Source organism: Pipra filicauda, unplaced genomic scaffold (assembly GCF_003945595.2).
Source record: "Pipra filicauda isolate LSUMZ 115617 unplaced genomic scaffold, ASM394559v2 scaffold3_size10097308_pilon, whole genome shotgun sequence".
In the NCBI taxonomy this organism is placed as follows: Eukaryota; Metazoa; Chordata; class Aves; order Passeriformes; family Pipridae; genus Pipra; species Pipra filicauda.
Window position 1 is genome coordinate 9,234,328 of NW_024104532.1, and position 25,715 is coordinate 9,260,042.

General features: G+C 58.2%; 4 protein-coding genes across 4 annotated transcripts; 2 read left to right on the plus strand and 2 right to left on the minus strand.

Annotated features, from left to right (window-relative positions):
- Nucleotides 1–388: 388 nt before the first annotated feature.
- Nucleotides 389–8,650, minus strand: IK (IK cytokine). Its single transcript, XM_027736682.2, has 20 exons — nucleotides 8,635–8,650; nucleotides 7,974–8,040; nucleotides 7,648–7,740; nucleotides 7,171–7,230; nucleotides 6,469–6,636; nucleotides 6,274–6,388; nucleotides 6,012–6,082; nucleotides 5,848–5,894; nucleotides 5,456–5,619; nucleotides 5,241–5,349; nucleotides 4,818–4,857; nucleotides 4,210–4,429; nucleotides 3,859–3,877; nucleotides 3,093–3,171; nucleotides 2,749–2,829; nucleotides 2,152–2,209; nucleotides 1,818–1,906; nucleotides 1,410–1,518; nucleotides 783–817; nucleotides 389–613 (listed from the first exon to the last, which is right to left on the minus strand). The coding sequence occupies exons 1-20, from the start codon at nucleotides 8,648–8,650 to the stop codon at nucleotides 586–588; spliced, it is 1,668 nt and encodes a 555-aa protein (XP_027592483.1). The 3' UTR covers nucleotides 389–585.
- A 184-nt stretch (nucleotides 8,651–8,834) lies between these two features.
- On the plus strand, nucleotides 8,835–10,566 carry NDUFA2 (NADH:ubiquinone oxidoreductase subunit A2). The gene is made up of 3 exons (XM_027736687.2): nucleotides 8,835–8,962; nucleotides 9,087–9,193; nucleotides 10,370–10,566. Exons 1-3 carry the CDS (start codon nucleotides 8,859–8,861, stop codon nucleotides 10,459–10,461), a joined length of 303 nt encoding a protein of 100 aa, XP_027592488.1. The 5' UTR covers nucleotides 8,835–8,858; the 3' UTR covers nucleotides 10,462–10,566.
- Nucleotides 10,487–17,647, minus strand: TMCO6 (transmembrane and coiled-coil domains 6). The gene is made up of 12 exons (XM_027736683.2): nucleotides 17,566–17,647; nucleotides 16,596–16,720; nucleotides 16,249–16,358; nucleotides 15,954–16,137; nucleotides 15,115–15,219; nucleotides 14,501–14,586; nucleotides 13,853–13,969; nucleotides 13,088–13,199; nucleotides 12,833–12,998; nucleotides 12,658–12,752; nucleotides 11,655–11,822; nucleotides 10,487–10,978 (listed from the first exon to the last, which is right to left on the minus strand). The coding sequence occupies exons 1-12, from the start codon at nucleotides 17,645–17,647 to the stop codon at nucleotides 10,820–10,822; spliced, it is 1,509 nt and encodes a 502-aa protein (XP_027592484.1). The 3' UTR covers nucleotides 10,487–10,819.
- Nucleotides 17,648–19,431: 1,784 nt separating this feature from the next.
- LOC113997532 (toll-like receptor 2) lies at nucleotides 19,432–22,765 on the plus strand. Its single transcript, XM_027739462.2, has 2 exons — nucleotides 19,432–19,669; nucleotides 20,618–22,765. Exon 2 carries the CDS (start codon nucleotides 20,628–20,630, stop codon nucleotides 22,044–22,046), a length of 1,419 nt encoding a protein of 472 aa, XP_027595263.2. The 5' UTR covers nucleotides 19,432–19,669; nucleotides 20,618–20,627; the 3' UTR covers nucleotides 22,047–22,765.
- The last annotated feature ends 2,950 nt before the right edge of the window (nucleotides 22,766–25,715 follow it).

Genomic DNA, 25,715 nt, shown 5'->3' on the forward strand with positions numbered 1-25,715 from the left:
AGCTCCCTGCTGGCCCTGCATGGTGGGGACAAGCTTTGCCTGGTGCTGGCCCCATCGCACCCCCCTGCCAGCGGTCAGGGCAGCTTGTACATCCCCTGCTTCAGGCCCTTCCACTTGCTGTACTCCAGTTGAAGGTCCCCTTTCCTCCCCCTGCACTGAGGCACAGGATGTTCAGCTGGGATTATTGTCCCCAGATAGGCTTAATCTGTTAATTTTATCCAGGGGTGCTGCTCCCCACCCCAAAAGTCTCCCACAATAAATACCCTTAGCCAGGGTTTGCCCTGTCAGCCCCAAGAGTGCCTGGTAGGTGGAAAAGAAGTCCTGGCATCCCTGCTGCTCCAAGCCCAGCCCAGGCACCTTCTCCTGCCCACACAAACAGAGGCTCGGGCAAACTTATTGTAACTTTATTAAGGGTACAACATTTACACTGCACAGGCTCTACAGCAAAGAGTGGAGAGAGGGGAGAGCCCCCCAGCCCAGAGCAGAAAGTGGACGGTGTGTGGGGCAAGGAGAGCACACCAGCACACTCTGGGAACAGCACCCAGCAGGCTGGGCTTCCAGGAGTGGGAGGAGATGCTGGAGACATCAGTACTTGGGACGTTTCACTTCAACCCTGGAAGACAGAGAGGGGCAGGAGGGTGGTGAGGATGCAGGGCAGGCAGCTCCATCACCCTCCCATCCAGAGTTCAGCACCAGGGACCACAGTTTCACCCCACAGAAGGGTGAGGGGACCCCAAGAGGGCCCCTGCAGCTGAGCCCTGAGCAGACACAACTGTACTGACCCATCAGCCTCCAACTTCTTCCTCTTCTCGATGATCTGCAGAGAAAGCACAAAATCCCATTACCCTCAGGGAATGTGGCTGTTCACAATCTCAGCAGAGGGGCTGGAGGGTCCCAGATACACCCAGATCACTGGATCCAGCCCAGAGCGAGCTGAGCTGAGCTACAGTTGGAGCATCTTGTTCCCCTTTTGCTCCTTGTTGGCCACCACAGACCATTTGTTCTTACCTTGTCCATCCCATCCCATACTCCTGGGGTGCCCATGGCCAGCTCATCCTGCCAGGACAATCCCCAGCTCTGCCAGCTGGCAAACAGGGAGCCACCAAACATGCCCTGTCCCCTCCAAGCCCCTTTGGATGGCTCCAAACTTATAGTTTGGGCACATTCATCTTCTGCACAGCCCAGAGCAAAAAACCCCTGACTGAAGCCCCAAGTATTTGACTGATGCTCTTGCAAGGAGCAAATCCAACTGCTCAAGAGCCGGCCCTGCTGCACACACACCCCAGCAGTGTGTGGCTGGATCAAAGAGCCATGACTGGGACAGTGAGGGCAGGACTAGCTGGGAGCTGTCCTGGGCTACACTGGCAGCTTGTGGATAAAGTCCCCAGGCCCCAGCACCAGGCACTCACCGCGCTGATCTTCTTCCACTGCCGGTCCAGCTCTGCCTTGTCATTCGTCTCCTTGAAGCGGCGGGTTTTGCGCCCCTCAGACATCTTGATCCCGTACTGGAACGCTGCCCTGGGGAAGGAGCAGGACAGCTCAGTGCTTGCAGGGAATTCACAGCCTGCCAGAGGAAAGGATGCGTCTCCCCAGCCGTAAACACATACTCCAGACCCGGCCTGGGCCCCCGAAATCAGGGCTGGAGTCCTCGAAAGTGATTCCAAGAGCAAAGACAAATCACCAGGCCCTGGACCCACAGCTCCTCCTCAGGGCCTTACCAGGGCACACCCATCTTGTTTAAGTTCCCCCAGCACCCAGGTTGGCCAGCATGGCCACCCCACCCACAGGGGGTGGCCCTTCCCAAGGGCTGCACTCACTTGGGCAGAGCCTCCTTGTTGTTCATGTACTCGCTGTACTCCTCCTGTGTGTCGAAGTCCCAGCGGCCCAGAGGCCCCTTCTTGTTACCCTGCAGGGAGAAAACAAGTCAGAGGAGCTCCTCAGTGGCTGCTGGCCAGGGCTTCTGACACAGCCCTATGTGCCCAGCCACAAGCTCAACCTCCCACCAGCCTTGGCTCTGGATCCCCTCCCTGAAAAGCTCCAGGCAGGAGACATTCAACACCCAGCTCCAGGGTTTGTCTCTGCCATGGGATCCTCTCAGCCAGCACTAGTGCCCAGTTTGCTATCTGCTCCTAAAGGCTGGTGACAAAATACCTGATCCATTTTGCTGTAGTCCACTTCTTCATCACTGTCCACAGCCATATCATCCATTCTGGGAAGGAAAAAGCAAGGAAAGGGTTTAGAGTGGGTCCATGGGACATAGAGCTGGTGGGAGCCCTGTCTTGTGGCCTCAGACCAAATGCACTCAGTTCCTGGACCAGAGAGAAGAACCCCCAGGGCTGCAAGCCCCGCAGGTGACTGTACCACAGAGCACCTCAATGCTCCCAGGATGACTCTACAGGCTGAAAGCTCTTCCTCTTCCACTGAGGGAGGCCAGAGCTCCAGATGGATTACCAGAGAATTCAGCACATTCCCAGCCACTTCAGCCTCTCCCAGGCTGGGAGGGGCTGCAGCTCTGAGCAGCTACGTACAGCAGGGAGCAGCTAAGAAAAAGCCAGGTCTGCCAGAACCAAAGACTGGGGGAACATTTTAACAGTCAACTGTAACCACAGACAAGGCCAGGCCTGCTCCCCCAACAAGCAGTGAGGCTGATGTTCAAGTTCCTGCAGCCAGAGAACAGCAGCCCCCCTGCACACCCTGATCCCCTTTACACACCCCACTCCCACCCCGCAGCCTCCCGCTGTTCCTTACGTGGCAGGGTAGCACTCGGCATAGCTGTTGGACATGCCAAAGAAGTCTCCCAGCTGCTTCTTGTCCTCTGGCTTCTTCAAGGTGACAATAGTTAAGGAAAGCACCACCACAAGCCCTACAGCTATAGGCTGAGCACAGCCAGCTGGAAAACCACCTCCTGCCCCAACACCGCCTAATCGGAGGGTGCAGAGCTTACGTTTGGTGTAGGAACAGCAAGGTTTGGGCAGCATTTCCCTGCTCCCAGGTGAGGAAAGACGGTCCCACAGCCATGCAGGGGCAGGGCCTGCCTGCAAGGGCAGCCTGGGCCCACACCCAGGCAGGCTGGCATGGACAGTAAAGGATATGCCTCTGCTCCTTCCCAGCCAGCAGCTCCAGCAAACTTCTCGTTGATGGACTTGATGAGTTCCTTGGCTGAGCCAGGTCCTGGGGTAAAGAGAGCAGCAGGGTAAATTCAGGGGGAGGAACAGGTCACTGCAATACACACGGAGCTGGGCAGAACCTCCCTGGGACAGGGTAACAGGCAGGACAGGCTGCAAGTGAGGTAGGAGAGCAGCAGCAAACCAGTCTGGCACAGACTGGGGAGGGCCGATCCCAGGACAGCTGGAATGTTAGAACGGTTGGGGTGGAAGGGACCTTAAAGACCATCCCATTCCTCCCCCTACCATGGGCAGGGACACCTTCCACTATTCCAGGTTGCTCCAAGCCCCATCCAACCTGGCCTTGGACACTTCCAGGGATGGGATATCCACAGCTTCTCTGGGCAACCTGTGCCGGGGCATCACCACCCTCACAGGGAAGAATTTCTTCCTAATATCTAGCCTAAATCATCTTTTAGTTTAAGACCATTCCCCCTTGTCCTATTACTTCTCTGCCCACAAAAAAAAGCCACTCTCCCTCTTTATTATAAACTCCCTTTAGGCACTGGAAGGCTGCAATGAGCTCTGCCTGGAGCCTTCTCCCTGGAATCCTCCTCAGCTTACAGGCAGCATGAGCTCTGCTCTGCTGCCTCTGCACAGTTCACACACACAGAGGCAATTCCCTCTGCCACAGCAGTTCTGAAATCTCCAACCCTGTACAACGTCTCTCAGGTGTCCACACCACTTGACTCACCTTTGTCGATGTCTGTGGGCTGCAAAGAAGAGAGAGAGACACAGTGTCACCCGGGAGGGCTGAAGGCAGGCGAGTGACAGTGCTGCATGATGTGCAGCTCTGTTTTAAGACTCTGTTCCAAGCCTTCAGAGCTGAACTACAAACACTACGTTTGTGCTAGTCCTGCCTCAGTTGCTGAGAGACAGGACAAGCACCCAGCCACCCACCAACCCCTGGGGACAGACAGAGCTCAGCAAGAGCTGACACTGTCATGTGTAGAGGCACCCAAAGCCCTCAGGGTGACCCCCCAGCCCCACAGCCACAACCCCCAAAGGGCTCAGGTGGGACTGTCCTTCCTGAACAGAGGCTCACCTCATCATCAGCCTTGGGCTTCTCGAAGTAGCTGTGCCTCTTCTTCTCCTCCTCCCTCTCCCGGTCCCGCTCCCTGTCTCTCTCCCGGTCCCGGTCGCGCTCTCGGTCCCGGTCGCGCTCCCGGTCCCTGTCACGCTCTCTCTCCCGGTACCTCTCCCGTTCCTTGTCCCGTGGCATCTTGGCAGTGGAGGGCACATAATCCCCAATGTCTTCAAAGATGCTACAAGTGGGAAAGAGCCTGTGGTTATGGGTGCTGCAGGACGAGAGGCCACAGTCACCTCCCTGTGACCTGGAACCTGGTAACGGAGCGCAAAGCACGAGCACCGAGAGCTAGGGATAGCAGATGTGGAAGTGGCATCCACATATGTCAGAGGTATTGCTGCATTTCTGTTCCCTTCTGCTGCTGCATCTCCATCTTGTGGTCCAGAGCAACAGCCCTCACCTGCCTCAAGCCCGAAATCCAAACCAGTGCTTGCCTCCAGCCTTGTCCTACAAACTGCAGGTCCAGCAGCTCCAAACTCAGCCCTCTCCAAACGTGGTGGGCCAAAAAGACATTCCCTAAGGCAGAGAGCTATGACCTCACAGCCTGTGGGCAGGGTGACACTTACTTCATATCAGCTTCAGGAGGCTTCTTCTCATCCAGCTTCCCTGCAAGGACACAACAGCAGTGAGAGGCACGTCATCTGCTGCTTCCCTGTCCCCAACCCAGGTTCCAAACCCCTGGAGTGGCAAGCCTGGAGGATGTCACCACATCATTTTCAGCCCCCTCAGGAAGCCATTGCATCCCTCCCCAAGAGGGGACATTTCCTAGAGAGCTAGGCCTTCACCAGGAAGTTCAGAGCAGCGTGAGGCACCCTCACAGCTCTCATTTCCCAGCAGCCTGGCCTTCAGGACACAGTGCTCAGGAAGTGCTGTTCTCCAAGCCCACTGCCTCACAGAGCAAGGGAATGGCACACCCCAAAACACGTCTCATTCCCTCAGGTTGTGCTCCAAGCACTGAATCCTACTACTCAGTTCCCTTCAGCTCCTACCTTTGTCCTTCTTCTTGAGCTTCTTGTTGCGAGTGCCTTGCCTGAGGTAGGAGAGGATCTGCGTGAGCTTGCTGATGACAATGTCGTTGGTGGTCAGGGTGGTCTGAGCCTGAAAGGCAAATCCATGAGGAAGCATCCTGCTCCCTTGGCATGGACCCCCCCCCCCCAGAAAAACCTGTTCTGGCCCATTCAGACCAGTGAGGCCAGCTGGGTACCTCCATGGTGGGGCAGTCGGCCTTGCTGCGGATCAGCGTGGTCGGGATGTCGGTGTCTGCGTACTCATCGTCCAGATCCACCACGTAGGCCATCCTTCCCGGCAGGAACAGCTCGTTCCGCTCGTAGGTCTTGCTCTTGAACAGAATGCGGTAGATGTTGCGGCCTGGAGAGCAAGGGAAAGTGTGGGAGAGCAGTGGACAAGCCCATGGAGCATGTTCAGTTTATCAGCAACACAAGAATCGCCTCCTAAGCGACACATTTCCTACAGCCCTCAAATCCAGGACTCCCTCTAATGACTGAAGGTTTTCATTCCTCCATTCACCCTCCAGGATTTCTCCCACATTCACGGCACAACAAAAGGTGGGGAACAGCCACACCCACACAGTCTTACCCAGCCGGGTCTTAAATTCAATTTTGTTCTCGGGATCTTCATCTTTCCTGAATGAAAACAGAAACCAAAAGTATTAAACCAAGCAAACACCTCCACTGCCTCCTCCTCTCTGTGAGGCAGCTGCAAAATCCTTTTTGAGAAGTCCAAAGTCCTCGACCACTCACTTAGTCTCTTTCTGGGGCTTCTCCATCATTTCTTCCTCCTCCTTCTCCTTGCTGGCGATCTCAGCCCGTACCTGGATGTGGAGACCATCCACGCATTACAGCCAACCCCGGCCACTGCCACCAGTGCCCAGACCCTTCAGCAACCCTTCCCACAAAGGGAAATCCACACTGTCCAGATCAAAGGACCTTGGAATAGAGCTACCACCCTCTGCCCGTGGGGGAGGGCAGGGCAGAAGAGCAGCCCAGTGGTGTCTGCGCTCACCTTCTGCAACAGCGCGAAGTCCAGACCCTTCACCAAGTGAGTGTGCTCCATGTCACCACCCAAGAACTTGGACTCCTGGATCAACTGCCTCCTCTTCTCCGCAGCAGATTTATCCCTGGGCAGTGAGAATGGAGCCAGTTAGAAGCCAGTTAAGGATCAGGCTGGCGAGCCCAGGCCCCACCACAGCTCACGTACGCCTCGGCCGTGGGCCCCACAGCCCTGTAGTTGGCCGTGGTGCTGATCAGCTCCGTCTCCTCGTAGTCCTTGTTCACTCCATCCCTCCTCTCCTTGGCTCGGTCCCGGTACTTCTCGGCCAGTTCCCTCTCGCGCTCGATCTCCTGCTGCCGCAGCTTTGCATAGTAGCTGGGGGTGGGAAACACCTCCGGGTTAAGAGTGACACGTTCATGTTTTTGGGGTCAGATAACAGCCTCTGAGGCTCCATGTGTCTGTCCTGCTCCCAACCCCCTTCCCAAACCCATAATAAACTGCCATGGGATACAATGTGCCTGGAGGACACCAGGCAAGAGGAAAGTGCTGTACTGAGGCCAACTAAAGAGCAGTTCCACCTTCCCTTCCAAAGGGAAGGGGTCCAGCACAGTCCTGCTGTGCAGACATGCCCCAAAGGACACAGTGACCACTAGAGATGCCCCACCACTGCCCTCCTCTGCCAGACACCCACAGAGCCTCTCCTGCTTCTTCTGGAGGTGAAGCGTCACCCTCATCCTGCTGCTGCCCTCCCATAGCTGTTCCCACAAGCAGTGACAGGCCCTCAGGCTGAGCTCTTCTCCAAAGCTCCAAAATAATCCCTCTTTAAGAGCTCAAGAGCTCAGAAGCTCCTTCCATGGGAGGGACACGATGTATAATGACAAGTCCTGATACAATGCTTTCCCCATTTACCTTTTCTTCTTCCTCCTGCGAGCAGCTGGATCTTCATCCTCGTTGTACTCCCGGGGCATCCTGGAAAAGGGTGAGAAAACACATGTGTATTCTGCAGAGCCACAGGGATGGCAGGTGGAGAGAACAGTCCCTCAGACACAGAACGGCACTGAGGAGCTCCAAGATGGAAAAGCACAGTCCCTCTCCCTAATTTCTCCCTAATTCCACTCTGCAGCAGGGAGAGGAGGGGAAAGCACTGATTTTCACCAAACAAAAACGAAATCTGCCTCCTGCACAAAGTGTCTTACCAGCATGAACTTCCTTCTGGTTTTGACAGCAGCCCTGACCCACGTGCTTCCCCACTTCACACACTCATCAGGAAAACCCCCTTTAGATACTCCGCTGCAGAGTGCAGGGGAGAACATGAGGTGAGCACAGAGCCCCAGAGGGAAAGCAAGCCTGGATTGTCCCATGGTCCTGTGAAACAGTCCTACTCACTCATGGTGGCGAGATTTGGACGGTGGCGCAGATGTCGGCGCAGCCCGCGGGGTCATGAGGAGCTTCCTGAAGTCTTCATTGGTCAGCTTGGATCTGCAAGGGAGAGAGGCAACAGAAACCATCATTCCCAAAGAGCTTTGGTGCAGGACAGCTTCCAAGGAGGCAGTGGGTTTGCCAGCAGGTCCTGTGTGGTAGAGATGGGCATGGGGTCTTAAGGATGGGGTGCACCAGCGAGTCCCAGCTTCTAGATGGGCATCGGGCTGGGGTCTCATAGTGCTGGCCCAGTCCCACCCCAGTGCTGCCCAGTGCCCCAGAGCTGTACTCACTGGTGGAAGGAGTGCGAGTCATCCACATCGTGGCCATCAGGGGCCAGGGGGTTGGAAAACGGCTCATCTGGGGAACGGGAGAGAGAGAGCTCAGACAGTGCCTACGTGGCACTGACCCCTCTGCCCACCCACTCGGCCCAGCAGCAGGGACGGGAGCAGTGTCCACCCGCACCTCCGAGTGGATCCCAGCCCGCCGCCGCTTGTGCTCGAGACAAAGGCGTCCCGGTGCCCCTGCGACACCCCCCGCCCCAACCCCCGCGGCTCCGCGCCCTCCCAGGGGTGTCCCATCCCCGCGCCCCCAAAAACACCCGACACCCCCGCCCCGAGCGCACCGCGGCGTCAGCCCCACCGCGCCCCCGGCCCGCGCCCCGGGGATCTCCTCACCCCCGGAGGTCCCTTCCTGGCAGTCTCTGCACCCCGTCCCCCCGCAGGGGGGTCCCTCGCACCAGCCCGGGATCCCCCCGACCCCTCGAGAGTCCCCCCGCTCCCGCAGCCCCGGCTGGGCCTACACCGCTCCCCCTCACACCGGGCCGCCCCGCCCCGCCCCGCCCCGCGCACCGCAGCACCCCCCGCGCGAGGGCCGGGTGTCCCGTCGCGGGTGTGTCGCGGTGTTCCCGGTGCTCCCGGGTGCGTCGCGGTGTTCCCGGTGTCCCGCACTCACTGTCGCGATCCGGCATCGCTGCACTCGTCGCTCTCTGTCCCGGCCCTGCTCCGCGTCCCCTCTGCCCTGTGCTGCCCTCCCGGCGCACCCTCCGCCGCCCGCTCCCATTGGTCGGCGCTACAGTAGCGGCCGCTCCCATTGGCCGGCGCGGCGCGGCGGGTGCTGCGATTGGCCGAGGCACCCCGCGGTCCCGCCCCCCCGTGTTGTTGTGAGGGCAGAACAAGATGGCGGCAGCCGCGGTGAGGGGCATCGGGGGCGGGCTGGGCCTCAGGATGCGGGAGCTCCGCATCCACCTGTGCCAGCGCTCCGCCGGCAGCCAGGGCGTCAGGTCAGCGCGGGGACCCGGGGACAGCTGGGAATGGGGTTCGGGATGCCCTCCTGGGGGGTCTAGCTCAGCCGGGGAACCCCTGGGTTGAGCATCGGGGACCCGCCGCTCCTCCTTTCCCCCGCAGGGAGTTCATCGAGAAGCACTATGTGACCCTGAAGAAGGCGAACCCCGACTTCCCCATCCTCATCCGAGAGTGCTCTGGTGTCCAGCCCAAGCTCTGGGCGCGGTACGGTGAGTGTGGGGTGCCCGCCGGGAGGAGGCACCTGCGGGGAGCCAGAGAGTCGTGGAATCGTCATGGAATGGTTTGGGTTGGAAGGGACTTAAAGGCCATGAAACACTCAAAAGGGAGGAGGTGGGTTGGGAAGGGAAAGGCATGGGAAAATGGGGATGGGGAAAATCATAGAATCACAAGATGGTTTAAGTTGGAAGGACCTTAAAAACCATCCAGTTCCACTCCCTGCCATGGGCAGGGACACCTTCCACAAGATCAGGTTGCTCCAAGCCCTGTCCAGCCTGGCCTTGGACACTTCCAGGGATGGGGCAGACACAGCTGCTCTGTGCCAGGGCCTCCCCACCCTCACAGGGAGGAATTCCTTCCCATGGGATACAGCAGTGAGGGTTCAGGGGTTACAGTGAAGGATGTTGGTGGAGAGGGAGCCCTCGGGACAGGAGAGGGATTCACTTCAGGGAAGTGGCCTGGGGGAGGCAGAAAAGGGCCTTTGGCTCAGCAGGTAGTTTCCAGCCTGTGGCTGTGATCACCCACCCCCACCCTTCACTGCACAAAAATTTGGCTGGTTTTATTTACACTGGATTGTCAGTGAAACACCAAGGAAGGAGCAGAAAAGCACCTATGTAAAGGCTTTGTTTTATTCCAAAAACCATTTGGGCTTGACCAAAACAATTTAGAAACTGTCCTTTGAAGAGATGCAATGACTCTTTGAGCACAGATTTCCCGGTGTGAGCACACGGACCAGTGGAGTCTCTTGTCTGTGCATGACTTTTAGGGAAGTGGAGCCCTGGGCTGGGGCTCCTGTAGGAACAGGGAGTTTTTCAGACTGTTTTACTAAGGTGCTGGTGAGCACCTTGCTGGGAGCAGGCTGAAAGGTTGCTCTGGAATGTGTCTCTGCCCAGCCAAAGTTAACAAGGTGTTAACTTTCCCTAACAAGGGAAAGGTGTTTGGCTCCTTTGGCTGTCTCCAAGGGAAAGGAGGAGAATAAGGAGAAGGTGGCAATGACAACTTGGGCACAGAGGGGGACACTGGGGAGTGGTAGATCTAAAAGAGTGCTGGTGGGAGCCTGGGCTGTGATACCAGTGGCACTGGGGAAGCCCAAGGCAGGGTTTGGGTTGCCCTGGCACCAGAAGAGGGCCAACATCCCTCCCCCATCTCACCCTTCATGTTTCCCACAGAGTTTGGGAAGGAGAAGAGCATCCCACTGAACAACCTGACGGTGGATGAAGTGGCCAAGGCCCTGGAGAGCGCTGTGAAAAGCCAAGCATGAGGACAGACAGTGAATACACACGTGCTGGAGACTTGACTGATGATCTTTAATGTCAGACATGTATCTTTAACTTATCAATCCATAAACACAACGTGCTTACCCTGAGCTTCACGTGGTGGCTGGAAGCCCAAAGGAATGGCTGATCCAGCCCTTCACACCCTCCCTGGCACCAGCAGCAGCTCAGCTCTGCTCCTCTCCAGGCTCTGGGGGGCACTGGGCTGGTGGCTCTGGGGTGGTGACAAGGACCAGCACTCCCCTGCAGCCAGAGCCCTGAGCAGCCCTCGGGAAGCTGGGCATGGGGTGGACAGACAGTTTATTCCCCCTTGGAGCGTGGGGGAGGGCAGGGAGGTGGCAAGGCCTAGGAGAAGGCAGGCAGTGTGGTGTGGCAGGGACTGGGGGCTCCCAGGGGCTGCCTGACCACGTCCAGCAGAGCCTGTGCCCGCTCCTGCAGCTCTGGGGTGTTCTGGTGCTGCTCCAGGGCCTGGTGCCCGCCTTGCCTGGTGAAATCAGCAGCAGCCTGTGCCAAAGGAGAGGGGTGAGAGCTGGCCAGGGGCTACAGCTGATCATGTCTGCCCACAGCCACCACAGCCCAGGGAACGGGGCTGGAGGAACTCCCCAGAGCCCTCACGGACACCACATTCCTAAGCCAGGTAAATCCCACCATGCTGATGGTTGGTTGGGAAGGATCTTAAAGACCATCTTGTTCCACCCCCTGCCATGGGCAGGGACACCTTCCACTAGCCCAGGTTGCTCCAAGCCCTGATTAACCCAGCCTTGGACACTTCCAGGGATGGGGCAGCCACAGCTTCTCTGGGCAACCTGTGCCAGGGCCTCCCCACCCTCACAGCCAAGAATTTCTTCCTGTGGTCTTCACTAAATGAAGCAACCACAGTGGAATAAAAAGAATCCACCCGTAATAACCCCAGAGGGTACAAACAACCTGCCCAAACCCCAGTCCTGGTTGATGAAAAGGATCTTCCCAGAGACACAAGAAGGGCTTCCACCTTCTGCATCACAGTTTCCCTTTGGGCAGGGAAGTGCTGAGGGATGGGGGGTAGTGTGGTGGTGACTGAGGGCAGCATATTTTAAATTATAATAATCATAATAATAATAACCCCCTTCCATAATAATAACCCCCACAATAAGAATTTCCTGACCCTTTATTGTGCCCTGGAGGCCCCCCCAGCTCTCACCTGTGGGCAGTGCAGGAAGAGGAGGTGCAGCAGCTCCAGGCACTGCCCCAGGGCCTCTGGGTCGGGCAGGGCGAGGATGGGCAGGAGCAGGGGCAGGATGGGCTGTTGGAGCAGCCGCTGGCACTGGAACGGTCCCTTCTCCGCGATATTGCACAGCACGGTCAGCACCTGCACGGAGCAGGGAACACCTCGGGGGCAGATTCCTGACAGGCTGGGGAGGGCTGGGAACAACTCCCATGGCATGGAATCACAGCATGGTTTGGGTTGGAAGGGACATTAAAGGTCATCCAGTTCCACACCCATGCCATGGGCAGAACCACCTTCTACTAGCCCAGCTTGCTCCAAGCCCCGTCCAGCCTGGCCTTGGACACTTCCAGGGATGGGGCAGACACAGCTTCTCTGGGCAACCTGTGCCAGGGCCTCACTACCCTCATAGCCAGGAATTCCTTCCCAATATCCCATCTAACCCTGCCCCCTGGAAGTGCGAAGCCATTCCCCCTTGTTCTGTCCCTCCAGACCCTTGTCCAAAGTCTCTCTCCAGCTTTTTTTGTCCTGCCAGATGCTCGCCCAAAGCCACGTGCCCACCAACCCCCTGGATTTTCAATGCTCTTTACAAGCCCTTTCCATGCCCACCCCAAAGCACTGTTTATCCCCGTGCCAAGCAGACCCAGCTGTGCCACCCACCCCTTGGCAGCGTGTCCCCCCAAGCCCTCTAAAGCTTTGGCGTCCTCCAGAGCAAGGTGTCAGCAGCCTCCCCTGGCTCACTCCAAGTTAGCATCTCCCTTGGAACTGCTCTTGTGCTGGGACAAGGCTCTGCCAGGGGTAAATACAGCTGGATTGGCTTCAGGAGAGGTGGCTGGCGACTGTCACAACAAGAGACCTTCTGCCAAGCTGTCCCTACTGCCCCATCCACCCTCCAACTCCAGCACTGTCAGGGTGGGATTCATGTTCCTGGAACTCCAGCGCTTCCCCACGGTTCCTAAGGCACAAGGTGAGGTCTTACCAACACACTGGCCATCTGGGAGCACTGCAGGAGCTGCAGCAGGGCCGGGAGCAGGTCCAGGGAGAGCAGAGCGGAGCAGAGGAAGGGACTGTCCGCTGGGGGGGCCGAGAAGGGACGTGTCAGTAAAACCGGGGCAGGTCCCAGCAGTGCTCCGGCTGTGCCAGGGGACACTCACCCGTGAGGTTGTTGAGCAGCCACAGGCACTCCTGGACCAGGAATGGGTGCTGCTGGAGGAAGCATTGCAGGAGGAGGAACAGGGCGATGAGCAGGCGCTCGTCCTGCACCTGGCAGCCCGTCTCTGCCAGCAGGTTGCTGAGACACCGCAGCACGGGGCACACGAGCTGTGACAGACAAAGCGACACACACAGCCCTTCAGCTGGACCCAGGAGCAGCAATCCCGGGAACAGCCAGCACCCTGCCCGCCTCTCACCAGCTCCAGGCCCTCGGGAGCATCCTGGGGGATTTCGGAAGCCAGGTGGAGCAGGAGTGAGGTGAGGGTGGGCACAGCCCCCAGCCCCAGCAGCACGGTGTTGGATTTGTGCCTGCAAAGGGGAGGGACAGTGGGGTGGCTCTTGGAGCTTGGAGAGCAAAAACTGCCACAGCCCCTTGCCAAACAACAGGGCCTGGAAATTCAGAGCACCCTCCTGAACTACCACAGGGCTTATTTCATGTTGCGATAACAGGGTTTTTTCTAAGCTTCCGAGAATGTTTAAAAGCCCATAAAAAACAGATTCACTGGAATTATCAGTATGGGTCTGGAAGCAACAGCCCCAACCCTTCTTTGAGTACCCCCACATTCCTTGTCTCCTGTGGCAGGCAGGGATTGCTGGCACAACCAGCCTGGATGGGTGGCACTGAGCCAAGCCCACAAGTGTGAGGATTCAGGGAGCTTGCTTTGGGAGGCGCAGGGGACAACTCCAGACATGAGGAGGAGATCTGGGGGCATTTCAGAGGACCAGAAACAGCCTCCTCAGGTTTATCACCCATTACTACCCCATAAAGGAACTCAGTGATCCTGCAAACAGCCCATGTGTGCTCAGATATGAGGGCAGGATACCCAGGATGGCAGAGGAATTGCTTTCCCAAGGGAAAAGGGCAAGAGGAGGAAATCCAGTCCCCTCACAGGACCATGAGCCTTCATGCCTCTGTTTGGCTGCCCCTGGGGAACTCAAAACGAGGAGAAAAGCACATTTACCTACAAATGATGTAGTGGAGACACCAGGCAAACTCCACGGCTGCTCCCAGCCCAGCCTTGAGGCTGAAGCACACGAGGCGAAGCATGTGCTGGGGGAGGGCAGAGTCCAGGACCTGCCTGGGGTCAGAGAGCAGAGTCAATGGAGGCACGGGTAGGACAGACACTGACAGGGAGGCACTGACCCTGGCCACTGAGCAGGGAGATGCCACACCCTGCACCAGGAGCCACATGCTCCAAATAAACCTGGAAGAGACTCTCAGCCAAAGGCTGCAGCCTTGGGCTCTCCCTCTCCATGGCAGGGCCTGGGGGCACTCAGGACACCTCGGCTGAGGTCAAATTTTTGGCACTGAGGGCTGTCAATCTGATCTTTTCCTTCACAGGAGGAACACAGCCAGGACTTCCCTGCGAGCCCACCCTGCTCCACACTGGCTTTCACCAAAATACCAGAGCCGTCTGCTTGGATGAGGCTGAGGGAAAGGAGCCAAGCCCTGTGCCACGATCCACACCTAAACCCCCACAATTCAGGTGGGATTCTGCCCTAGATTATTAACACCACTGGGATGGGAAAGGTCCCATGTCCCCGGCACACAAATACCACACTGAGCTCCAGGGCCCATCCTGGTGCAGGATTCAGAAGCTCAGACTCACGGGATGATCTCCATGGGTGATTCCTTGGCTTGGAGGAGCTGTGAGAGGACATAACCCACACCTTCCAGCACGGCCTCGTGTGGGGACTGCAATCAAACAGAACAGAGTTGATCCCTCCTGGCAAAGCCAGGGGCCCACAGTGCCAGACCCAACCCAGCAGCTGAGTCCCACTGTGCCCAGAGGAGAGGGGGCACAGAGGGCACTGGGAGGGACACAGGAACCTGTGGCCACACCAAAGCTGAGCCATCCCCCTCCCCACACTCGCTGGGCTGTGGCTGTAGGGGTCTAGGAGCCCAAATGCAGACCTGCAAAGCACTGCCCCAACCCAGGCAGAGGGGAGAGGCCTGCAGCTCCCTGTGTTACACACTGTATCAGCAAGCCACTGGGTGGGAGAGATTCAGCTGGAGAGGAGCACAAGGTGGTGAGCTGAGCCCCAAAAATGGAGTGCAGGAGAGCCCAGGAGTGACCCTCACACTCGAGGGAACAGCTCCCTGCAGAGGGGTCTGTGCCCACAGCCAGGGCTGGAAGGAGGGCTGCTCACTCAGGGCTGTCAGCCAGAGAAGTCTCTCTGGGGCAGGGCAGGAGGAGAAGTGTGGCTGAGCTGTTTCACCCACCTGGATGCAGGATGCCAGCACTGGAATGATGCCCTGAGGCAGAAGTTGCTTCCTCACAGCTTCACTTTCTACTACGAGGTTCCCCAGTGTGTACAAACACAGCTCCTGCAACACACCAGAGCAGTGACCCTGTCTGTGCTCCCCTGGGCAAAGCCCAGGTCCCACACCCTCCTCCGAGCAGGGCAGAGCTGAATTCAGACACACAGATACTGCTGGACTCTCCAGCCACCCCATTCCCAGCTGTGTCAGCTTCAGTTGGTTCTTTTTCTGTCTGGCTCAGGCTGGGATCTGATCACTTCCACTTTGGAGGGCATTGAAATTGCAACAGTCAAGTCTCATCGCTGGATCCACTGGTGGTGATATCTTTCCTCTCCACTATCTACTCTTATTTTTATTTTCTTTTCCTTATATATTTTCTTAAGTGATATCTTTATACTTTTATATTGTTATATTTCTGTAGATAATAACCGAAACATCTACATACCTCCTTTGCATTGCCATCAAATTGTTCTAAAATAAAGCTGCCATATACATATAAAAATATATATTTTTATATATATATATATATATATATATATATACCCCAGTCATTCAGTGTCAGGTCACTCTAATCCCACCCAAGGGGTCTATCATTAACAAGAACCTCAGTTACCACACCTTCAGGGGTGGGTTGTAACACTTGGGCACTGGGAACAGTTCTGCTCCAAGGGGAAGGTTGGACCAGAGGCTTTCCAGAAGGCCCCTTCCCACCAGCACTCCCATGTGAGCCAGGTTTGGCCAAGAGAGGACAATACCAACAGTTACCAAAGGATCCCCTGGTGGCAGAACACGGATCTCACCGTGAACTCCACGCTGTGCCCCGACAGGTACGTGAGGAGGTAGGAGGTCACGGGCAGACAGGCCTCAGCCACAGTGGGGTCACTGGAGTGGGACAGCTCGTGCAGACAACGGGCTGCCTCCAGCTGCATGTCGGCCAGGCTGCTGGTGAACAGCCCCGTCAGCGTCCGGATGCTGCCGTCCAGCCTGGTGGGACCCAAAGGCTGCTGTCACCTCCCACCCTGCTCTCACCCACCCAGCCACCAGGACAAAGGGCCCCTCGGGACATGGTAACGGCCACACCAGAGCCGGGCTGACCTGACAAACTTCTGCTGAGTGTCCTCATTCTGCAGAGCCCGGCGGAGGCGGCCGAGAGATCCCTTCCTGTCCTCCGAGCCCCTCTGCACAGCTCTGAGCAGCTCGAGGACCTGGCCACGGAATCAAAACATAGGTGAGCTTTCAGCAGTACCAGTATTAAAATTTCTTCCCATTAATCCTGGAGGCAAAAGAACCCAGGGCATAAAGATGGGTACAGAGAACCTTACTGTGTCTGGCAGCAACTCAGAAACATTCCCAAAGCCACCCCTGCCCAGCCTCCTTCACCTGCTGAGGCTGAGAAAGACCCCTGAGACCCTCATCACTACAGAGAACGTCATGTTCTTCACCTCATCCTCGGAGAGTGGGTCCGGCACGGCGTCTGCTCCATCCTGTCCCCCCTCCTCTGCCGCCCTGTCCTCCCGCAGAAGCCGCTTGCTGACCAACTGCTCCTCCCGCCGGGCTTTCCTGAGAGCTGCAATCGGATCAGGACCCGTCACCACCCGCCTAGGGCAGGACGCTTTTCCATCCCACCCAAGAGCCCCTTATTCCTCCCTTAACCCGAGGAGAAACTGTTCGTTCCTCCCTGTGCAGGCCTGGGAGGGATGTGCAAATCCACAGCTGGGATAATGGGCAGGAGCGCCGGACAGAGCTGCAAGGACCAGCAGCAGGGACCCGAGGCTGCTTTTACGAAGGATCATAGAACCAGTAAGGTTGGAAAAGACCTGCAAGATCGTCAAGTCCAACCTCCAGCTGAATACCACTCTGTATTCCAGCTGAATATCCACCAGCTGAACACGGCCCAAGTACCATGTCTACTTGTTTTTTGAGAACAAGTCCAGGCATAGGGACTCCACCACTGCCCTGGGCAGCCCCTTCCAATGCCTGACCACCCTTTTGGTGATGAAATTTTCCCTAATACCCAACCTAAACATCCCCTGGTGCAATTTGAGGCCGTTTTCTCTTGTCTTGTCCTGTCGCTCGTTCCCTGGGACGAGACTCCCGTCCGGATCCACCCTCCCGTCAGGGAGTTGTAGAGAGCGAGAAAGTCCCCCCTGAGCCTCCTTTTATCCCGTCTGAGACACGGGCGGGATCTTGGAAAACCCAAACTGCGGCAGGATGGCTGACGAAATGTGGAATTGTTGGCGGGATTAAATTTTTAAGCTGTAAAACGCTTCCCCGAGCGGGCAGGACCCACCGGTGCCACCACTGCGCGCACCGCGGGATGCGCGGCCGGACGGAGCGGGAGGGTCTAAGGGGACAAGGCTGAGCTGGGGCGTCCCTCCCACCCACGGGGGGGACCCACAAACCCTCCCTGACCTGCCTCTCGCTCCCGCCGCAGGGCCCGCAGCTCCTCCGCACCGCGCCCGGCCCCGCGCCGGCCCCGCCGCCGGCCCCACATCGGGAAGGAGGAGGAGGAGGAGGAGGAGGAAGAGAAAGAGGAGGAGAAGGAGGAAAAGGCCGTTCCCGGGGCGGTCCGGGGGCGGGGAGATGCGGAACCCGGCCCCCCAGCCCGCCCCGAGCACGGAGAGGTGTGCGTTGCCGGTGCTGGGTGGGATGCCTGTGCTGAGGCCAAAAAAAGCCCAAAGATTCGCCAGAAGTGCGAACCAACGAGTCTCGGGGCCCTGGAATCTTCCACCGTGGTGGTGGTGGTGGTGGCTGAGGGGCAGAGGAGCTCGTGCTTCCTCAGGAAAGCGTCTGGGGAATTTGCAGCTGGTGGCCAGAAGCTGACAGAGCTGCCAAAAGGGGCAGTGACAGGAGCTCAGACGGCAGCGGTGATTTTTCCACAGTGCACACAGCAGCAGTTTGATGGAATAACACAATGGTTGGGGATGGAAGGGACATTAAACTCATCTCATTCCACCCACTGCCATGAGCCGGGACACCTTCCACTAGCCCAGGTTGCTCCAAGCCCCGTCCAACCTGGCCTTGGACACTTCCAGGGATGGGGCAGCCACAGCTTCTCTGGACAACCTGTGCCAGGGCCTCCCCACCCTCATAGCCTAAATCCTTCCCAATATCCCATCTAACTCTGCTCTCTGTCGATGGGAAGCCATTCCCCCTTGTCCTGTCACTCCATCCCTTATCCACAGTCCCTCTTCAGCTCTTCTGGAGCCCCTTTAGGCAGTGGAAGGGGCTCTCAGGTCTCCCTGGAGCCTTCTCTTCTCCAGGTGAACCCCCCCAGCTCTCCCAGCCTGGCTCCAGAGCAGAGGGGCTCCAGCCCTTGGAGCATCTCCATGGCCTCCTCTGGACTCACTCCAGCAGCTCCACATCCTTCCTGTGCAGAGGAGTTTCATGTAACCCAAGGACGGAGAAGAGGAATCATGAAATTGCAGAACTCCTCTGCACAGGAATGCCAGAGAGTGTGGGACAGGCAGCTCCAGCCCCAACTGTTGTGGCACTAATGTGTTATGCCACATTACCAACAAAAACCTGGGAATGGCAGTGTCCAACCATGCAGCTTTGTTGCCTTCCTGAAGCCCTTTCCATATCCAACACAGGCAGAGAAACCCCTGGGAAAGAAAAAAATTCCTGAGAGATCACAGAATCCCAGAATCACTGATATTGGAAAAGACCTCCAAGATCATCAAGTCTAACCTTTGACCGATCACCACCTTCTCAACCAGACCAGAGCACTGAGTGCCACATCCAGCTGTGTCTTGAACACTCTTGGATCTTTCCAAATGCCTGGTGGTCTGCACTCTTAACCCCTCGGAGCAGGCACAGCCACCAGCTGCCAGAGGAGCACGGGGCAAGTGATACGAGTTCCTTGGCCAAGCTGTCAGCTTGCCTTAGGTGAGGGAGTGCCCTGTACAGCATGGAGCTGGTCCCATCCCCATCCTATGTGGAACAACCCTGGGGACGGTCTGGATGCCAGCTATCACAGTCCTGTACCCTTCTCCACTGCCAGTGGGCTCTGAGGCACAGCGATCCCAGAGCATCTGAAAGGAAATGGCTGATCCTGAGACTGCCTTTGGGGAATCCTGACCACACTCCACTCCGTGCCCCTTCCCAGGAAAGCGAGCAGCGCTGGCACTCTGACCACAGCCCTGCCCAGCCCGCGGGGCAGCGAAGCAGAGGTGATTCGGGCGGCTGCTGCACGGCGCATTGCTTCCCGTGGCTCAGCCGGCGCTGCCCTGTCAGGAAGTCACGCCGAGGGCGCAGGGGCAGTGCCCGGCAGCCGGTCCCGGGGTGTCCGTCGGTCCCGACCGCGTGGATCCAACCGCGGGCTGCGGGAGCGCCATCGGCGGCTGGAACACGGGGGTGCCCCCGCAGGCACCGGGGCTCATCCGGCCCGAGGCAGGGGGAGATCAGGTGCCGGAGAGAGCTGAGAACTTGGAGTGCCTGGCCCTGCCTCATCCCTGGATTTGGCAGCGGTTAGAGGAAGCAGACGTGAGGGAAGGAAACATTTCAGAGCCGGCTGGTGAGTCACTGGAAAAACTCACCCTTGATCCCGCTGCCCCCCAAAGTGAGGGAGGCTTGGTGCAGGTGCTGGAGGAGAGTTTCTCCCCGGGAGGGTGGTGCAGCCCCGCAACACAGAGAGGTATGGAGAGATCCATCCTTGGAGGATTTTGGGATGTGGCCAAAAAAAGCTGTGGCTGATCGGGGCTGGTGCCGGCACAGACCTGCTAGAAGCAGGAGGCTGTAGTGGGGACCCCCAAAGACTCCCCATGACTACAAAGCTGAGTCAGCACATTTTCAGGAGCCTTTAATCTCTGCTTGCTGCTTTTTTTGCAATCTGGTGACCAGATTCTCCTGTCAGCAGTGCCTGGTGCTGACAGGGACCTGTAGGGACCCTCAGAGGTCATTTTCCACCGTCCCTTTGGGGGCTGGTGATGAATCAAATTACTGGCTGAGAAGAGGGAAACCATGAAGCCCTCTGTTGCAATTTCCTGCCCCAGATTAGAGAGGAACAAACAGAGCTGGGGTTCTCCCTTCCCATGGTCAGACTGACACATCTGGCTTCCCTGTCCGTAACTCGGCATTTCTAGTTTCTCCCGATTCCATGACATTCCCTGGTCACTTAGGAGCAGGAGCCTGCAACAAGGCAGCCCAGGCAGGACAGTGCAGAGCCTCAGGAGCCACCCTGCTTTTGAGATGGGATGGGACCAGTGCCATTGGCTCCCTGCCACAGAGAGGGTGGCACAGGTGTAGCTCCTGGGTGTTGGCTGCTGGTCTGAGTGTTGCCCCGAGTCACGTAGCCAGTCAGGTAGCCCTCAGTAGCCAGGTGGGTGCCCATGGGGTGTGCAGAAGCAATGAGGACAGTGCCATGTCCCCAAGGGGTGGCTCTGCAGGGCAGAACGTGCCTGAGCCAGGATGGGAGTCCTGCAAGTCCCCTTACCTGCTGTTCACCGTTCCCCCTCGTTTTCAGGTTGTTCACCATGAGTGTGGCTGTTCTGCTCCTCCTGGGGCTGGGGCTGTTGGGGGCAGAAGGCAGAAGAAACAGGTGTTACTTCAACCGCACCCAGGAGCACTGTGTGTGCTACAACCTGACCGAGGAGACCGCGGGCAGCCTCATCCAGTGCCTCGCTGCAACTGTGGTGGAGTTTCGGGGGGGAGAGCTGGAGAAATACATAGCCTTCCCCATCAGGGACCTGGACGACTCTGCCATTGAGACTCTGGGCTCCCTCATCATCCAGAAAGTAATTATTGCTGATGTGCTGGTGCCTGAGATCCTCTTGGCCCGTGTGCTGAGGTTTTTCTCCTACACCCACGTGAAGGAGCTGGCGTTTGACAGCTGTGTTTTCCAGGGCACGGGTGACTGGCATGGAATGGATGGCCAGAGCTTGCCCATATTGTCCCTGAGCTTCAACAACGTGACATCTGCCCCGCTGATGGGCAATGAACAGGCCTTCTCCAGCCTGAGCATGTGGCTGGAGATGCTGCAGGAGCTGGCTGTCACCAGCTCCAGTGTCACCAGCCTGCCCTGTGCCATTGGAAAGGTGTTCAGAGCTCTGCACACCCTGGACCTGGCACAAAACAGCCTCGGGGATGGGAGCCTGACACCTGCCTTCTGCCAGGGAGCTTTCCCTCAGCTCCAGGTGCTGAGTCTGCAGCACAACAACCTGACGTCCTACCACAGTGTGTGTGAGGGTGTGCAGCTGCTGCAGGGGCTCCAGAACCTCAATCTCAGCCAGAACAAGCTCATGGCAGACCCATCCTCCTCCTGCCAGTGGCCAGCATCCCTCCGGGTCTTTAACCTGTCCCACACTGGCTTGGAGGTAGTGCTGACACCTCTGCCTGCCAACCTGGAGGTGCTGGACATGAGCCACAACCACCTCCGTGCCGTGGACATCTCCCTCAGCTCCCTGAAGAAGCTCTTCCTGAGCCAAAACCTGCTGCAGGCCGTCCCCTCCCTCAGGAATTGCCCTGTGCTGGACACCCTCCACCTGGACAACAACTCCATCGCGGAGCTGCCGTTGGATGAGGTGACGCTCCTGGGGCGCCTGCAGGACGTGACTGCGGCCAACAACCCCTTCAACTGCTCGTGCTCTGGGGCTGGGGGGCTGCAGGCACTGGCAGCTATGGGGCACCTGGGGCAGGGCTGGCCACAGGACTACACGTGCCAGTCCCCGCCGGGCTACCAGGGCTGGCGGGTGGTGGCCGTGCCGGTGTCGGTGCTGCGGTGTCACCGCGCCGCCGTGGTCGCCCCGCTCTGCGTGGCCCTGGCCCTGCTGGGCCTGGCAGGGGCCCTCTGCCTGCTCAGGGCCAGGCCCTGCCACAGGGTGAGATGTTGGAGCCTTCCCAGCAGTGCTTCCACGCAGGAGCTCCAAGGGAAGGCTCACAGGCCCCCCAAGTGAGGGGCTCTCTCGGTGTCCCCAGCCCGGGCTGCCCTGGGGAATGTTATCCCGCTGTGCCTTTGCCCAGACAGGTTTTGGGGCACCCCTCACTCAAAGCGCCGTGCCATGCTCTGTCCCAGGGCTGTACCCTCCCTTGTGGCCAGCTCCAGCTCCCCAAGCCCAAATATGCCCCCATTGCCCCTGCAATGTCACCTGCCCCAGATAAGAAGAATTCAGCTCCATCATATTCCCACTGGCAGCACTCAGATGCCCCAAAACTCTCTGGGGTCTGGTGTTCCCTGCCCAGACCCCCACAACACCTTGTAGCCACCCTTCCAGCCATCCTTGGAGCCTCTGTGGCCCCTCTGCTGGTCCTCCATCTCCTCACCTGGGGCTGTGCCTGGGCCAGGATGTTTGGTCTGTGAGGATGCTGCTTTGCTGCTCTTCAGCACAAGAGAAAACCCACAAAGACAGAAAAATAACTAAATTAAACACCCCCCCACGCAAATGCCAACGAGGAGGAGCAGCCAAGACCCGAGCTCTGGAGGCACCAATGGACACGTCCCTCTGGTGTGACCTTGAGGATGTTCAACCAGAAACTTTTTGTGAAAAGAGGAAAATGGGTTTATTCTGGGTTATGCAGAGAATACCTCGTAGTAAAGAGAAAATTGATTATGGGGTGCTGAGGGAGAGCAGAGGAATGCAGGACAATGGGGAATGCTTATGGGAAGGATCAAAAGGAGGGGGCGAGTGGGGAAGGGAAAGGCATGGGAAAATGGGGACTGGGGGAATCATAGAATCACAGGATGGTTTGGGTTGGAAGGGACATTAAAGGTCATCTCATTCAACCCTCTGCCGTGGGCAGGGACACCTTCCACTAGCCCAGGTTGCTTCAAGCCCCATCCAGCCTGGCCTAGGACACTCCAGGGATGGGGCAGCCACAGCTTCTCTGGACAACCTGTGCCAGGGCCTCCCCACCCTCACAGAGAAGAGTTCCTTCCCAATATCTCATCTAACCCTGCCCTCTGACAGTGTGAAGCCATTCCCCCTTGTCCTGTCCCTCCAGGCCCTTGTTAAAAGAAGGGGCTGGTTGCAGGTTGGCAGAGCTCACCTGGCCAAGCCCTGCTCTTCATCCCCTTGACCTGTCCTGCCTTCTCATTAGGGTCCTGGCTATTTTCCAGGGTGAAGTTCCTGGGTATTTTCTGTGTCCCTCCCTCTCTGCTCTGTTTGTGCACAGGTATATGTGACCTGTGAGCAAACACAGCCTGGGCTGGCTGGGAATGGAGGAAAACCAGACTGTGGGAAGACCCAAGGCTGGAGCAGGAGGGTGGCTGAACAGGGCCTGGGGTGCAGGCACCCACAGTATTATCCTGCTGTGGCTTTGCCCAGCCAAGTTCTGGGGAACCCCCCAAAGCCCCATGCCATGCTCTGTCCCAGGGCTGCACTCTCCCAGGGGGGTTTTCCTTGTGGTCAACTCCAACTGCCCAAGCCCCAACATGCCCCCAGTACTGCTCCTGATGGAGCTCCCAGTGCTGCCTGTTCCATCTGTGTCCACCTGGCATCACCCTCACACCTGAGGCACAGGTGAGGGGGGTTTTGGGGAGGCAGGGCACTGGTTGTCTTCTACATGGGGAATGGTGGCGAAGGGAGGGATCCATGTGCATCTCCTCATCGTGCCTGGTCCTGTCCGAAAGGAGGAGTGGGGCTGTCCTGGGACCTCTCTCCTGTCTCCCACCATCTGTGTTTCCACAGACCACGGAGACCCTCAGCTTTGGCATTTCCTTCTGTGCTCTCTTGCTGTGACTCATCTCCAGTAAATGTGTTTCTGTGGTTTGTGGTCTCTTCTCATGCCTAGAAAACCTTCATGACAGCCCAAGGTCCCTCATCTCCCATCCATGACTTGCAGAGATGTCCCTCTTGGAGCCAGGAGCACACCAATGGTGTGAGTGGCTCCAGGCACCCACTTGCCTCCCGTGGTCCTGCTGATTCCTTGGCCAGCAGGGCTCAGCCTCTGGAACAGGGTGCCTCCAGGCTGAGTCTGGCTCTGCCCACATGGCTGTGCCTGACTCCCATCAATAATGCAGGAGAACAGGATACCACCCTGTGTAACCCCATCCCCTGCCCTGGCCAAAACAGCAGCTGCTGCTGCTCCTGCTGAGGTGCCCATGGACGCTGGGGAGGTGAGTGCCATGGTGGGGGACATCCCAGGGCAGTTTGGAGGGATCTGTCCCCTGATTTTGGTGTGGTGTGGCCAGGGGCTGCCCAGCTCCCTGGGGACTCATCCAGTGCCTGGTGGGTGCTGAGTGCATGGGGCAGGACCTGGCTCATTCCCCCTCTGTCCTGGGGCAGGGCCCGGCTCATTCCCCCTCCATCCCAGGGCAGGACCCAGCTCATTCCCCCTCCATCCTGGGGCAGGACCCGGCTCATTCCCCTCTATCCCAGCAGGCTGAGCAGGATGTCAGCGTGCGAGCGGCCGTGGGACTCCACCAGGCAGCAGGTAGAGCTCAGGACATGCCAGAGCCTTCACCTGAACCCCCACAGCAGAGAACAGGGGACCAGGGTGGCCACCACGGCTGTGGTGGCACTGGAACCACTGGCCATGCTGGTGGGCCTGGCCTGGGCTGATGGAGAGGGAGTGTCCTCCCCACCCTGGTGGCTCTGAGCCATAGTGGGAGGGCTCGGGAATGATGTGAAGCCCCCAGGCTGCAAGGGGAGCAGGACAGAGTGTGGGCAGGTAGGGGTAATGCCCACCCCACCCCACACTCAGCGTTTTCAGGGCCGGGGGAGAGCTGGGCGGATGGCATTGAGGACACCCTGCAGCTCCTCTTCGCTGGGAAGGAGCCCCAGGTGAGAGTGGCAGGGACAGGGACATCCCCCAGGGACAGGGACATCCAGGGTATGAAGGGCCCTGGGGGACCAGGTGGGAGCAGGGGGTCTGTCCCACCGCCTGCCTCTCCTGGGACCCTGGTGGCTGCTGAGGATTTGGGCAGGTCCTGTCTTACACTCCTGGGGGCTCCTGGGGGTTCCCACACAGCAGGGGAAGGGAGGAGGTCTCCCCTCATCACTACCCATGCCAGGCCCTCTGTGCCACCCCTGCCACCTCCATCCCAGTGTGCCCAGTTCCTCCTTTACCTTGCACTGGTCGTGCTGGGATGGGGGAAAGCTGAACATTATCCCTTGTGCCAGGAGAGCAGCTTGGCTGTCGATGGTGTTTTCCGCCTGGATGCAGGACAGGTACTGTGAGCCCCAAGTCCTTCTGTGCCAGGGACACGCTGGCCCAAGCCACGGGCTGGGACACCCAGGGGCACTGCCAGCTCCTCGGGGGTCACAGGCACTGCTGGGACACGGGGCTTGGTCCCATGGGGGGCTCTGTAGGTGTTTCTCATCCCTTCCCTGTTCCCTCTCGGTGCGGTGCCATGCCACGCCATCCATACTGGGATACCTGTGCTGGGATACCTGTGCCACATCATGTGTTGCCCTGCCCTGATCCATGCCAATGCCCTCTGTGCCATGCCATCCCTGCTCTGCTGGATACGTCTCTCCTGCCAGGAGAAGGTCCTGGAGTTGGCAAGACCCCAGCTGGCCCTGGTTCCCCTTGGCTACAGCGTGTCCCTGCTGCTGTGGGACCCCCACGGCCCTGGGACACAGCTGCCCTTCCAGAGTGTCATCTGGCAGGTGAGGGCACAGGGG